Source organism: Polyodon spathula, chromosome 18, assembly GCF_017654505.1.
Source record: "Polyodon spathula isolate WHYD16114869_AA chromosome 18, ASM1765450v1, whole genome shotgun sequence".
In the NCBI taxonomy this organism is placed as follows: Eukaryota; Metazoa; Chordata; class Actinopteri; order Acipenseriformes; family Polyodontidae; genus Polyodon; species Polyodon spathula.
The window spans coordinates 7,199,467-7,212,510 of record NC_054551.1 but is presented as its reverse complement, the minus strand read 5'-3'; the positions used below and the strand labels follow the sequence as shown (position 1 = coordinate 7,212,510).

Below are 13,044 nucleotides of genomic sequence, written 5' to 3'. Positions count from 1 at the left end.
CACTACAAAGGTTTGGCCAGACCATCATGCTTTTGTACTTTATTCTGACGTTTTGTCTCTCTTTCCTCGCAGGCAGACTTTGCAGTGGAGGCCCTGGCCAAGGCAAAGTACGATCGTTTGTTTAAATGGATTCTGGCTCGCATCAACAAGGCACTTGACAAAACCAAGAGGCAGGGGGCGTCTTTCCTGGGCATCTTGGATATCGCCGGCTTCGAGATCTTTGAGGTGAGAGTAACTTCTACTCTGAGACGCAGTGCACAGCTTCCTAAGCTCTTGTGGCACTGGCTGTAGCGTCTGACCTGCTTCCCCCTCTCTGTGTTTCAGGTGAACTCCTTCGAGCAGCTGTGCATCAACTTCACCAACGAGAAGCTGCAGCAGCTCTTCAACCACACCATGTTTGTCCTGGAGCAGGAGGAGTACCAGCGAGAGGGCATCGAGTGGAACTTCATTGACTTTGGCCTGGACCTACAGCCCTGCATCGAGCTGATCGAGAGACCGGTGAGTCTATTGTCTGTCTGTTACTTAGTACGTGTGCATCAACTTTGCGATCTAACTGAATCCTTGCATCTAGCTCATGAAAAGACCAGCAGATCTCATTCCAATCCCCCTTCTCCTGCAGAATAACCCCCCTGGTATCCTGGCACTGCTGGATGAGGAGTGTTGGTTCCCCAAGGCAACAGATACCTCCTTTGTGGAGAAACTCTGCTCCGAGCAGGCCAACCACCCCAAGTTCCAGAAGCCCAAGCAGCTCAAGGGCAAGACTGAATTCTCAGTGTTTCACTATGCTGGCCAGGTAAGACCCTCTTCAGATAATCCATTTATTTTGTACAGTATTGTTTGTCTTTGTTACGGCTCTGAATCTACATCTACAAGGTGGAGAGGTTTAAACTAGCTGTTTAAACTTTAACAGCTTTCTTTCAAATATTCCATGTAGGTTGATTACAATGCCGATGAATGGCTGACAAAGAACATGGACCCCCTAAATGACAATGTAACCTCCCTCCTAAACAACTCCTCTAGCCAGTATGTGGCAGACCTCTGGAAAGACGGTGAGAATCTGCAGGATCGAAAGGATATTGCTATTGCTTTTGCTGGCACTCAAATATCATTAGCACTTTTTTTTTTATAACATTTTATAGCATTAATGTAATTCAAAGACTATTAAATTTCCAACTCCGTTCATACTCCTATTCGTGATACCTTCCACTCTCCCTTTTCAAAAAGTACTGCTGAATTTGTACAACATATTTAATTCTTAGACACGACCACATGCCTAACTTGAGTTTCACGACAAAGACTGACTGATTTCCCCGTGTACCCCAGTCGACCGCATCGTCGGGCTCGACCAGTTGACGAAAATGACAGACAGCTCTGCCCCCAGCGCCTCCAAGACCAAGAAGGGCATGTTCCGCACGGTGGGCCAGCTGTACAAAGAGAGCTTGACGAAGCTGATGACCACTTTGAGGAACACCAACCCAAACTTTGTGCGGTGCATCATCCCCAACCACGAGAAGAGGGTATGCAGAACAAAGAGCCCTTAAACCCATCTCATCTTATTAATATCTTTCCAAAACCCAACAGCGTTAAAACTGTGTGTGACCTGTCTGTCTCCCTCCCCCTCAGTCTGGGAAGCTGGATGCTAACCTTGTCTTGGAGCAGCTTCGTTGCAATGGCGTCCTGGAAGGGATCAGAATCTGCCGACAAGGCTTCCCCAACCGAGTCCTCTTCCAGGAGTTCCGACAGAGGTGAGCATTCCAGAATGGTTGAGACCAGAACATTGTTTACCATCTATTAGTTCCAAAAACCAAACATTACATTCTGCATTGAACATTATTGTTTAGCTACAATAACGTGCCACTAGCATTAACAGAGATAAGACAATTTATCAAGTTACCTTCCACTGGGAGAGAGCTTCAGACACTATATCAATGTTCTTGATGATCTGGGGGTATTTGGGAGCTTCTCGTCTCTATGCCTGGTATGTATACTATAGTTGGCTCAGAGCCTATGTGACTCCAGTTTGTTTTTGTAATCATACCAGTTATAGTTGGTTCCACTCAGGTGCAACCAACCACACACTACTCTCACTAATAAGATCATGTGGTTAATTGTTTACCATAGTTCTTCTTTCTAATACATTCCTGCACATACCTTAACACGCAACATTTGTTAAGTTGCCTTAGCAACTCTACGTATGCCAAAGTCACCTGAGCAAACTGTTTTTCTGCTATTTGCACTTTAATCATTTACATTTCATTACATTTATACCACACTTCAATAAACTCTATTATCATGTATCATTACCTTATAAATCTTCAATGACATATTCACAATGTTACCCTTCCACATTGCGAATTTACACACATTACAGACCACCTTTATCTTGGGCTCATTACTGTCAAAAACAAAAAAAGTCCATAATTCACATTATTGTATTATTATTAATATAGATACTATTGTTTCTTCAGATACGAAATTCTGGCTGCTGGGTCTATTCCTAAAGGCTTCATGGATGGCAAACAGGCCAGTGCACTTATGGTGAGTGAAATATAATTATGGATTTACTTAGACCCTTTTTTTATTATTTATTATTTTCCCTATCGATGATTACACTTCTACTGTTCAAACGTATGTTAGGCTTGCACTTGAGGACCAAGCATGTTGAGGTCCATGGGAGCTTGATTGGGTGTTTGTGTGTTCCACTGAATGTTAAGGTGAAGGATCAGTGTTTCAAAGTTGGGGATAGGGGAGGACTGTTGGGAGACATTGGTGAGATTGCTGAATGCAGGGTCTTATAATTGGGTCTTATCATTCTTATTAACTCTGGCCTAAAATAGGATCTAAAGCAGTTATGGGGAGCATTTTGAAACAGCTGTGCCAGATCAGCTCTGACTCCTGTTGTTGTGTTTCCTCCCCTCGGACAGATCAAAGCCCTGGAGCTGGATCCTAATCTCTACCGGATTGGTCAGAGCAAGATCTTCTTCCGCACGGGAGTGCTGGCTCACCTGGAAGAGGAGCGCGACCTGAAGGTCACCGTCATCATCATTGCCTTCCAGGCACAGATCCGTGGCTACCTCGCCAGGAAGTGAGTATGGAAGAGAAACGTGTCTGCTGGCATGTCTTTGAATATTGTAATCAGCATTTTCTTGATGAACATCTTCCCTGTGGCTTCAAGATTATTTTTTCTGCATACTCAAAGGTTGTATCCTTCTCCCAGGGTCACTTTTGTATATTTCATAATGTTAGTAAGCAAGTGACACAGATCTAATGCATCTTGACTCGTTTTCCTTCATAGGGCATTTGCTAAGAGACAGCAGCAGCTGACAGCCATGAAGGTGATCCAGAGAAACTGTGCTGCCTACCTGAAACTGCGCAACTGGCAGTGGTGGAGACTCTTCACCAAGGTGGGGTTTTTTCTGAAGTAAATGTCCTGGTACAATTGCAATGACAACTAGGCACTAGTCAACCCCAAGTTAAACCCTCTGCTCTCTTCTCCATCCCCACTAGGTCAAGCCACTGTTGCAGGTCACCCGACAGGAGGAGGAAATGCACTTGAAAGAAGACGAGCTGCAGAGAACCAGAGAGTTGCAGCAGAAGGCAGAGACGGAACTGAAGGATCTTTCTCAGAAACATACTCAGGTAACACAGCTCAAACATTATCGCTCTCTCTCGCCTGCTTTCTCTCTTCCCCAGGTCTCTCTCTGACCCTGTGTGTCTCTCATTCTCCCCTAGCTGGTAGAGGAGAAGAATCTCCTCCAGGAACAGCTGCAGGCAGAGACAGAACTGTACGCAGAGGCAGAGGAGATGCGGGTTCGACTGGCTGCCAAGAAACAGGAGCTGGAGGAGATCATGCACGAGATGGAGGCTCGCATTGAGGAGGAGGAGGAACGCAGTGCGGTGCTGCAGGGAGAGAAGAAGAAGATGCAGCAGCAGATGCAGGTAGGTTTTATTTCTGCATGGTCTCAAATCACAGACTCTCTTTGTATTGTACAGATCCAAATACTTGAGTCCTATTGCTTGACTGATTACCTATACTTAACCCTGGTGCCGTTCGATGTCTCCCTTACTGAGACCCTGATGCCAATGCTGCCTCCCTTTAGGACCTGGAGGAGCAGCTAGAGGAAGAGGAGGACGCCCGTCAGAAGCTGCAGCTGGAGAAGGTGACGGCCGAGGGCAAGATCAAGAAACTGGAGGATGAAGTTCTGATCATGGACGACCACAACAATAAGCTGCTCAAGGTGTGTGTGTGTGTGTGCGTGCGGTGCCTGTGTTTGTCAGGGTAACCATTCTACATGCAAAAAAAAATATTCCAACCCTAAAGCTTCTGCCATTTGTAGAATTACCTTAACTTTTGCTCCCTAAATCCTTGCCATGCTGTGACTGGGGTACACCCCGCCCCTGTGTGTCTTTGTGTTATTTTGTATTTGTGTTGTGTTATTATTGTTTCACTGTATGGTTTGGTGTATTAGTTTTTTTATTATTGTTTACAGCCTGGATGGCGTTAAAATGCCACATCCAGACAAAATCATGAGAATGCGTGGTCAACAGCAAGTGATTACTGACAAACTGGCTGTTGACCACGTGCATGAGTAACCCCGTGCCGAATGTGGTTCAGGGATAAACTAGGTAATTAATAGCCAGTTAATCCCTCTGCCACTATATAAAAACATGCAGCTTTGGCTGCACATGGTTGGAGTGTTCAGGAGTGGAGAATGGAAGTGAGAGAGAGAGGAGGTAAAATAATAAATATAAAGAAACAATTGCTGCACATGCTGGTTCAACACTAGCATGATAATTGTTTTAGTTATTATTGGTTTGTCTATTTGTTTCGGCCACCGTGCCTTTTTTGTTTCAGTTGTTTCATTTGTTTATCAATAAAACACGCAGCTGCGCTTACCTTACAATTCTGTTTGTCAATTCACTTCCTGGTCTGACATCACCACAAAGCCATCATGCCACATGTGCATGTACATTACCCATAACTTTAAAACACTCAATCAGAATTCCAAGATAAAATTATTTAAAAAAAAAAGTTCAAGTAGACAAACTCTCAGTGTGATAGATATCTTCCTTGTTCATTGATGATTTCAGGAGAGGAAGCTGTTGGAGGAGAGAATTGCAGACTTCAGCACAAACCTGGCAGAGGAGGAGGAGAAATCCAAGAACCTGACCAAGCTGAAGAACAAACACGAGTCCATGATCTCCGAGCTCGAAGGTAAAGTTTTGCCTCCGTTATCATCTGTGCCTCCTTTCCTGTAATCTTACAAGTGGTTAATAAGGTAGCTCACGGTTGTCCCTTGTTTCTCTTACAGTGCGTCTCAAGAAGGAGGAGAAGAGTCGTCAGGAGCTGGACAAAGGGAAGCGGAAGCTGGAAGCAGAGGTGAATGACTTCCAAGAGCAGATTGCCGACCTCCAGGCTCAGATCGCCGAGCTGAAGGCACAGCTGGCTAAGAAAGAGGAGGAGCTGCAGAATGCACTGGGACGGTACGGAAAATACATGATGATAACAATCAGTTAAGCAAAATCTGGTCTATAAATGTTCTATACTCAAAATTTGCCATAATAAGGTCAAGAGGAATGAGGTGCTTGGGTCAACCTGGACACATTTTTTGTCTGGCCTATAAGTAATTACATCAGTGCTATGTGGCATGAACATGTACAGTATGTCTCTAAGTTGTATGCTGTGTCTGCCAGGCTGGAGGATGAGACAGCTCAGAAAAACAATGCCCTGAAGAAGATCCGGGAGCTGGAGGGGCACATCTCAGACCTGCAGGAGGACCTGGACTCTGAGCGTGCTGCTCGCAACAAGGCTGAGAAATACAAGCGGGACCTGGGGGAGGAGCTGGAGGCACTCAAGAGTGAGCTGGAGGACACACTGGATAGCACAGCCACGCAGCAGGAGCTCCGGTAGGGATATTCCCTTAGCTTATTTATCGGTGCTCAAAATTTGAGTATGGTCCCAATTTAACCCCTGTGCACTATAATCCACACCATGAAACCACCACAGTACATATTAATTTGCATTTTCTGGCTGAGAATGAAATGCAGGGGGTGAGGGAGTCCAGGTCAGGATCGAGGACTTGTTAAATCTAGGAATTGATAAATCAAGGAATTGACGAATTGTGTAGCTGGTTGACATACTCATCATTTGTGAGTTTTCAAAAACTGTAGTTATACTGATGGGCTGTGTCTGAACTGTGCTGTGTGTGTCTCGCAGGGCAAAGCGTGAACAGGAAGTGACACTTATGAAGAAAGCTCTGGAGGAGGAGGGCCGCAGCCATGAGGCACAGGTGCAGGAAATGCGACAGAAACACACGCAGGCTGTGGAGGAGCTAACCGAGCAGCTGGAGCAGTCCAAGCGGGTACGTGGCTGGGAGGAATGGGTCATATCAAACGAGTAAAAAACTAAGAGGGGTTGGTTGACAATGAAATGGGTAGAAGACAAGAAGTATAGGGCAGACTAAATGAGTACCGTAAGGTTGGGAAAAGGTGACATATAAAACTTGTATGAGTCAAAGTGTGAATTTAACAGTTATGGGGAGGAATAGGGCCATTCTGAAAATCACTAGGAGGGGGAGAGAATGGAAGGGACATACAGATATGAGGCAGAGGTGAGAGTTGGACTGACCTAAACAGTGCTGGTTTGATAAGAACAGATGAAGTGCTTGTGGGGAAGAGGTTGAGGGAGCTACAGATCTCTCCGGATACCGCGTTCTGTCCAGCTCAGATTTGCTGTAATGTACCTGACCTGCAGGCGAAGGTTAATCTGGAGAAGGCAAAGCAGGTTCTGGAGAAGGAGAACGCAGAGTTGGCAGGGGATGTACGCTTGCTGTCTCAAGCCAAGCAGGAGGTAGAACACAAGAGGAAGAAGCTAGAAGGGCAGCTGACCGACCTGCAGGCCAAATACCACGATGGAGAGAAACAAAAAGCAGAGCTGGGAGAGCGCGTCTCCAGACTGACGGTAAGTATCTCTTAGGCTACAGAATCTGGTACATGAGGAATGCTGTGTACGTGTAGACATGGTCATTCTTCTTTCTCTCTACAGAATGAGCTGGACAGCGTAACCAATCTCCTAAATGAGGCTGATGGCAAAACCATCAAACTGAGCAAGGATGTGTCCAGTCTAAGCTCCCAGCTCCAGGACACACAGGTATGAACATCTGTCTATTTATCTCAGTGTGTCTACCTCTAATCTCTGTTCTGTCATACTAAGACAAAATAAGGTTCATCATAAATTATTTTAGTTTAAATATTTTATGATAAACCTATAGCTTACAATATTAGCCTGAGTCTTATGATATTAATCATTACCTTGTGATATTAGCCATTACCTTTCGATATTAACCGTTGCCTTACAATATTCATTATTTACTAAACTGATGTTAGGAGCTGCTGTCAGAGGAGACTCGTATGAAGCTGAATGTAACCACCCGGATGAGACAGGTGGAGGAGGAGCGAAACACACTGCAGGAGCAACTGGATGAGGAGGCAGAGGCCAAGAAGAACCTGGAGAGGAACATCTCCACACTCAATACACAGGTCAGCAGAGTCCGGGAGGGTCAGGGATGGGGTTGGTTACCTCTGAAGGGTAGGGGCCACCTGGGGTATCTCAGACACATCCCACACAGTATGCAGGTCAGAAGGGTCACTGCGGGGTTAAGGGAGGGTGGTCAGACAAACCTATTTCCTGTTGTTTATACTCTAACAAAATTGGATTGTTAAATGAGTAAAGGTATAAACAGGATAGTCCATCCCAGTTGGAGGGTTAGGAAATACATGAGTGCATTATTCTTCATAATCCACTTACCTGGGGGGTGGGCTATTCTCTGTTACCGCATTGTGAGAGTTTGGTATGAGCAAATGCCTGATCCTCTTTGTTCACCTCCCCAGCTGTCAGATTCAAAGAAGAAGCTGGAGGAGTTTATGAGCTCTGTGGAGCTGCTAGAAGAGGGGAAGAAGCGGTTGCAGCGTGACCTGGAGGCAGCAAACACACAGTTCGAAGAGAAGGCCTCTGCCTACGATAAGCTAGAGAAGACCAAAAACCGCCTGCAGCAAGAGCTGGAAGACCTGATTGTGGATCTGGACAACCAGAGACAGCTGGTCTCCAACCTGGAGAAGAAGCAGAAGAAGTTTGATCAGGTGAGTCTAACCCTCTCTCTCTCTTTCTCTCATGCTTTGAGATGACCATCATTAGTTCTCTCCTACATTTCTATTCTACTACCCTCGCTTCTCCCTGACACACTGTCCCCCATTCTCTCCTCAGATGCTGGCAGAAGAAAAGAGCATCTCCAACAAGTATGCGGATGAGCGGGACCGCGCTGAGGCGGAGGCCCGCGAGAAGGAGACACGAGCTCTGTCCCTGGCCCGGGCACTTGATGAGGCCCAGGACTCCCGCGAGGAGCTTGAGAGGATCAATAAGCAGCTCCGATTCGAGATGGAAGACCTGGTCAGCTCCAAGGATGACGTCGGCAAGAGCGTGAGTGCAGCCATGATTTAGCGAATGTTCTTAGTTAATTGTGGTAACCCTGTTGCTCGCTCACTCGCTCACGCTACCTCTCATTCTGACCATCACCAGGTCCACGAGATGGAGAAGTCAAAGCGCGCCCTGGAGACGCAAGTGGAGGAGATGAAGACCCAGCTGGAGGAGCTGGAGGACGAGCTGCAGGCTACCGAGGATGCCAAGCTGCGCCTGGAGGTCAACATGCAGGCACTCAAGGCCCAGTTTGAGAGGGACCTGCAGGGGCGTGACGAGCAAAGCGAGGAGAAGAGAAGGCAGCTGGGAAAACAGGTAACGGCATGTGCTAGAACACACACTCCACACAGAACCCGAGACACACCAGATGTGCTCACACAAACACGTGTTGGCGAACTTATCAAGAAACACAAGGATTCTTATCACTATAAAATTATCAGTCCCCGTGGCAGTGTGCCCCGCCCATGTGTGGACTTTGTGTTATATGTTGCGTGTGGTGTGTTAATGTTGGTGTATAGATAGTGCTGCACGGGATATAAATGGGTCTATGCAGCATGAATGATTTAAAATGTATAGTTGTATTTAGGTACAGGGATTGCACTATCACTTCCCGCGCATTTACAGTATGTAATAGTATGTAAGTACGGGGTTGCACAAATTAGTCACGTGCTGGCAGTCAAGTGAATAATTAATTAGTAATTGAATCCCGACACAACAGTATATATAGATGCACTCGGGGTTGTGTGTTTTGGTGAGTGGAGAATGGGTGTAGAGAGAGAAAGATTGAAAAGTAAAGAAAAGTAAATTAAAGCATACAATTGCTACTTGTGTGTTTGTTCAGACTCACCGTGTTTGTTTATCTGTTCATCCGCTGTTTGTTTAGCATTAGTCCGTTTTGTTTGTCTATTTATTTTGGCCCAAAGTGCTGTGTTCTGTTTTGTTCACCTTTTATTTTTCTGTGCGTTTGTTAAATGCACTGAACGCTGCAGGGTCTCAGTTTTCACCTGCCACTACTGCTATACTCCTTTCTGGCTTGACCCTACAGCCAGCCTGTTCACAGTCCCTTATTATGTCATTTATTAGCACACCTGATGAATGGAAAAATTTGAGCTGAGAAAGTGTCTTATATTTTTGGAAATGAACGCACATTATTAAGCATTTGATAGAAACCAGAATTACAGCAAATGTAAACAGGGAATCTTTGTTAGAAGACCATTCAGTTTTGATGAATGCTAAGTGCAGGAAATTTCGACGGGTGCTTAGGCCTATCCCACCTCCCCCTTCAGGTGCGTGAACTGGAGACAGAGCTGGAGGATGAGCGCAAGCAACGAGCCCTGGTGGGCACTGCCAAGAAGAAGCTGGAAGGAGATCTCAAGGACATGGAGGGGCAGGTGGAAGCCGTCACCAAGGGACGCGATGAAGCCATCAAACAGCTCCGCAAGATCCAGGTAAGCACACACACATCTTCTGTGAAACAGTCCAGGGGAATCATTATATAAACGTAAAGACATTTATGGGCAAAATAACATGTTTTTAACTTGTTTGCGAATCCCGCCAACAGGGCCAGGTGAAAGACCTCCAGCGGGAGCTTGAGGACGCATGCAACGCCCGGGAGGAAGTGTTGGCCACCGCCAAGGAGAGCGAGAAGAAAGCAAAGAGTTTGGAGGCAGAGCTGATGCAACTGCAGGAGGTACCAAGCTCTTACTAATGATACTGTCTTATCTAATTTGTCCGCAAATACCGCAAGCTGTTTACCTAACGCTTCATCTGCTTTGTTTGCATGTAGGCCCTGGCAGCAGCAGAGCGCGCTCGGAAACAGGCAGAGGCTGAGAGGGATGAGTTAACCGACGAACTGACCAACAACGCATCTGGAAAGTGAGTGAGGGACAGACAAGAGGGGTGGGGTGGCAATGTCTTTCACCTAGTTTTGTTCAGCATGTGCTACCAATGTGTCTCATTGTGTGTTATCTGCAGGTCAGCAATGACCGATGAAAAAAGACGTCTGGAGGCCAAGATCGCTGCCCTGGAGGAGGAGCTGGAGGAGGAGCAGAGCAGCATGGAGATGCTCAATGATAGGCTGAGGAAAGCAGTGCAGCAGGCAAGAAGGGAACCATGTGATGGGGCTAGGGAAAGGGGAGGGGCAGAGCTGCATGGAAATGATCAGCAATAAGCTGAGGAAAGTGGGTAGGAGGAGTTATTAGAGAGGGGCGGAGCTGGGAATCAAGGACAGCATAGGGTGAGGTTAGCAGGCTGGACAGAATTCAAATGTAAAGGTTATGGGCTACAGGAGATGGTTTGGAGGGGTGGGGACAGAGACCAATTATGAAAAAGGGGAGTGTGTTTTTATGACATCTATAGCCAGCTGTTTTCTATGGCTGTTTGTGTTGGTAGTCACTCCTCTCTCCCCCCCATCCCAGACAGAACAGCTCACCAACGAGCTGGTGACAGAGCGCAGCATCTCCCAGAAGAACGAGAGCGCCCGGCAGCAGCTGGAGCGGCAGAACAAGGAGCTCAAGGCCAAGCTGCAGGAGATGGAGGGAGCCATCAAGTCCAAATTCAAGACCTCTATCACCTCACTGGAGGCCAAGGTCCAAGGGTTGGAGGAGCAGCTGGAACTGGAGGCTAGGTCTGCTCCCCTTTCTTCCCTTCCCCTTTATACCTGTCTTTCCTCTAGCTCTCACTTTGACTGCCCGTTCCCCCCGTTCTATCCCTCAATGTGTCTCTTTCCCTTTCTCTCACTCCCTCTTTGTGTCGCAGGGAGAAACAGGCATCTGCCAAAGGGCTTAGGCAGAAGGAGAAGAAGCTGAAGGATATGATGATGCAGGTGGAGGATGAGAGGAAACAGGCTGAGCAGTACAAAGACCAGGTATAGAGTACTGTATTGGACTATATGGAATGGAAGGGGGATAGTTACTTTACTAGTTACACATGTAAGTTAGGAAGGTTTACTGTACGGGAGAGGTATTTAATATACTGGTACCAGTAATGGTTCGGGTAACAGAATATCCACACTTGGCTGCACATCACAGATTGAATGCAATTTGTTTAGTCGCTCTGACTCCTTTCCCCCAGGCAGAGAAGGCGAACTTGCGGGTGAAGCAGCTCAAGAGGCAGCTGGAGGAGTCTGAGGAGGAGGCCCAGCGCATCACCGCCGCCCGCAGGAAGCTGCAGCGCGAGCTTGATGAGGCCACCGAGTCCAGCGAGGCCATGAGCCGTGAGGTCGCTGCCCTCAAGAACAAGCTCAGGTACGACGGCGCCCCTCCGAGGAGCGCTAACGCTGCCGCAGCCCTTTCCACTGCGGTACAGTTAATGGCATTCCACGCTCAACAGCAAGCTATATTGTAATTGCAAGGCACCACTTAATACTGACTAGGAAGCCCAGTTCTAAGATCTAGGCCCATTTGGTCAGTCTCTTTATCAGAGTTTTGTCTTTGCTTTATCTAAAGTTTATGGCCTCTTTTACCTGAAGAAACATAAAACAGTCAGCTCAGATGTACCTATTGGACAGATAAATACGTATTTAATTTAATTTGCCAGTGTAGTGATACTCCCCCCCCCCCCCCTCACCCCCCCCCCCTAGAATTTAGTCACAGAACATGAATTCCTGGTTTTTAATTGAGCGCTCAAACCTTGAACAGTGCAGTGGGAGTTTATCCTCCAATTAAAAACCAGGCAGTGGCTGAGCTCTGGCCCTACTGCGCCATTCCTCACCCATCCAGTGCTGAGCAGGCCTGACCTTGCTTAGTTCTGCAATCTGACGAGATCATCAAGGCATGACTGCTGTGTCTTTGTTGCAGAGGCACTCAGGACTTCTCGCAGTGACCTGACAGGTACAGAAGCGTTAAGCCATGCAGCAGCTGTTATTACCCATCTCTCTCTCTCTCTCTGACTGTGCTGTGTACCCCCACCCCGCACACCCTTGTCTGTGGGTCTCTGTACACTCATAAAGGCTTGAATATCATTCCGAACTGAACTCATTCTGACATTGAATCGAATGAGTTTGAGTGGTCCGTTAATCTGCTTTGTCATTCATTACCTCTTTGCCATGGGCTTCTTACTAAACAGAACCTGCTTTAATTTAATGTATTTACTTATTCTATACCATACCCTAGGATACAACTATGGTGCCAATATTGTTATAGAAAACAAACAACAACTGGGATAGTATGTACAGTTAAATAACTGCAGTCTTTTTTTCTGTTATAGTTATATAAGGATATATATCGCTATAAGGATAGGGGCTCCATAATTCAAATTAAATCCTGAATTTAGTAATAACAGCTAATCACCAACTCTTTCATTTTCATGTGTTTTATATTAAATGCAATTGTACTGTAGAGAGAGAGAGACCTATATAATCTATATATATATATATATTATATATATATATAGATATATATATCTATATTAATGAAAGAGTTTAGTAGGTTTTTATTTCTTTCACAAAGTGTTACTTAAAGACACAAATTCTTTTTATTTTCTGTTACCATCAGGTAGTCCTAGTGTCACATTTAATAATAAAAAAACAAAAACAAAACAAAAAATAAAAAAAGTCTGCAACACAAATGGCG

General features: G+C 46.1%; 1 protein-coding gene across 3 annotated transcripts in view; it reads left to right on the top strand.

Annotated features, from left to right (window-relative positions):
* LOC121331024 (myosin-11-like) overlaps positions 1-13,044 on the top strand; it is a 36,139-nt gene that overhangs the window by 18,617 nt on the left and 4,478 nt on the right. For 2 of the 3 annotated variants that reach the window (XM_041278122.1, XM_041278124.1), the window contains 29 exons: positions 73-225; positions 325-498; positions 620-793; positions 935-1,049; positions 1,324-1,517; positions 1,624-1,745; positions 2,469-2,538; positions 2,925-3,085; positions 3,296-3,404; positions 3,508-3,639; positions 3,733-3,939; positions 4,101-4,238; positions 5,092-5,215; positions 5,313-5,484; positions 5,695-5,907; positions 6,218-6,362; positions 6,755-6,961; positions 7,046-7,150; positions 7,387-7,539; positions 7,891-8,139; positions 8,264-8,476; positions 8,576-8,788; positions 9,760-9,921; positions 10,035-10,163; positions 10,260-10,348; positions 10,448-10,571; positions 10,891-11,099; positions 11,231-11,339; positions 11,546-11,718. In XM_041278122.1, coding sequence (XP_041134056.1) covers positions 73-225; positions 325-498; positions 620-793; positions 935-1,049; positions 1,324-1,517; positions 1,624-1,745; positions 2,469-2,538; positions 2,925-3,085; positions 3,296-3,404; positions 3,508-3,639; positions 3,733-3,939; positions 4,101-4,238; positions 5,092-5,215; positions 5,313-5,484; positions 5,695-5,907; positions 6,218-6,362; positions 6,755-6,961; positions 7,046-7,150; positions 7,387-7,539; positions 7,891-8,139; positions 8,264-8,476; positions 8,576-8,788; positions 9,760-9,921; positions 10,035-10,163; positions 10,260-10,348; positions 10,448-10,571; positions 10,891-11,099; positions 11,231-11,339; positions 11,546-11,718 — 4,538 coding nt within the window. Of the gene's footprint in view, positions 1-72; positions 226-324; positions 499-619; positions 794-934; positions 1,050-1,323; positions 1,518-1,623; positions 1,746-2,468; positions 2,539-2,924; positions 3,086-3,295; positions 3,405-3,507; positions 3,640-3,732; positions 3,940-4,100; positions 4,239-5,091; positions 5,216-5,312; positions 5,485-5,694; positions 5,908-6,217; positions 6,363-6,754; positions 6,962-7,045; positions 7,151-7,386; positions 7,540-7,890; positions 8,140-8,263; positions 8,477-8,575; positions 8,789-9,759; positions 9,922-10,034; positions 10,164-10,259; positions 10,349-10,447; positions 10,572-10,890; positions 11,100-11,230; positions 11,340-11,545; positions 11,719-12,270; positions 12,304-13,044 lie in introns of all 3 variants that reach the window. The other variant, XM_041278123.1, reaches the window with a different exon arrangement.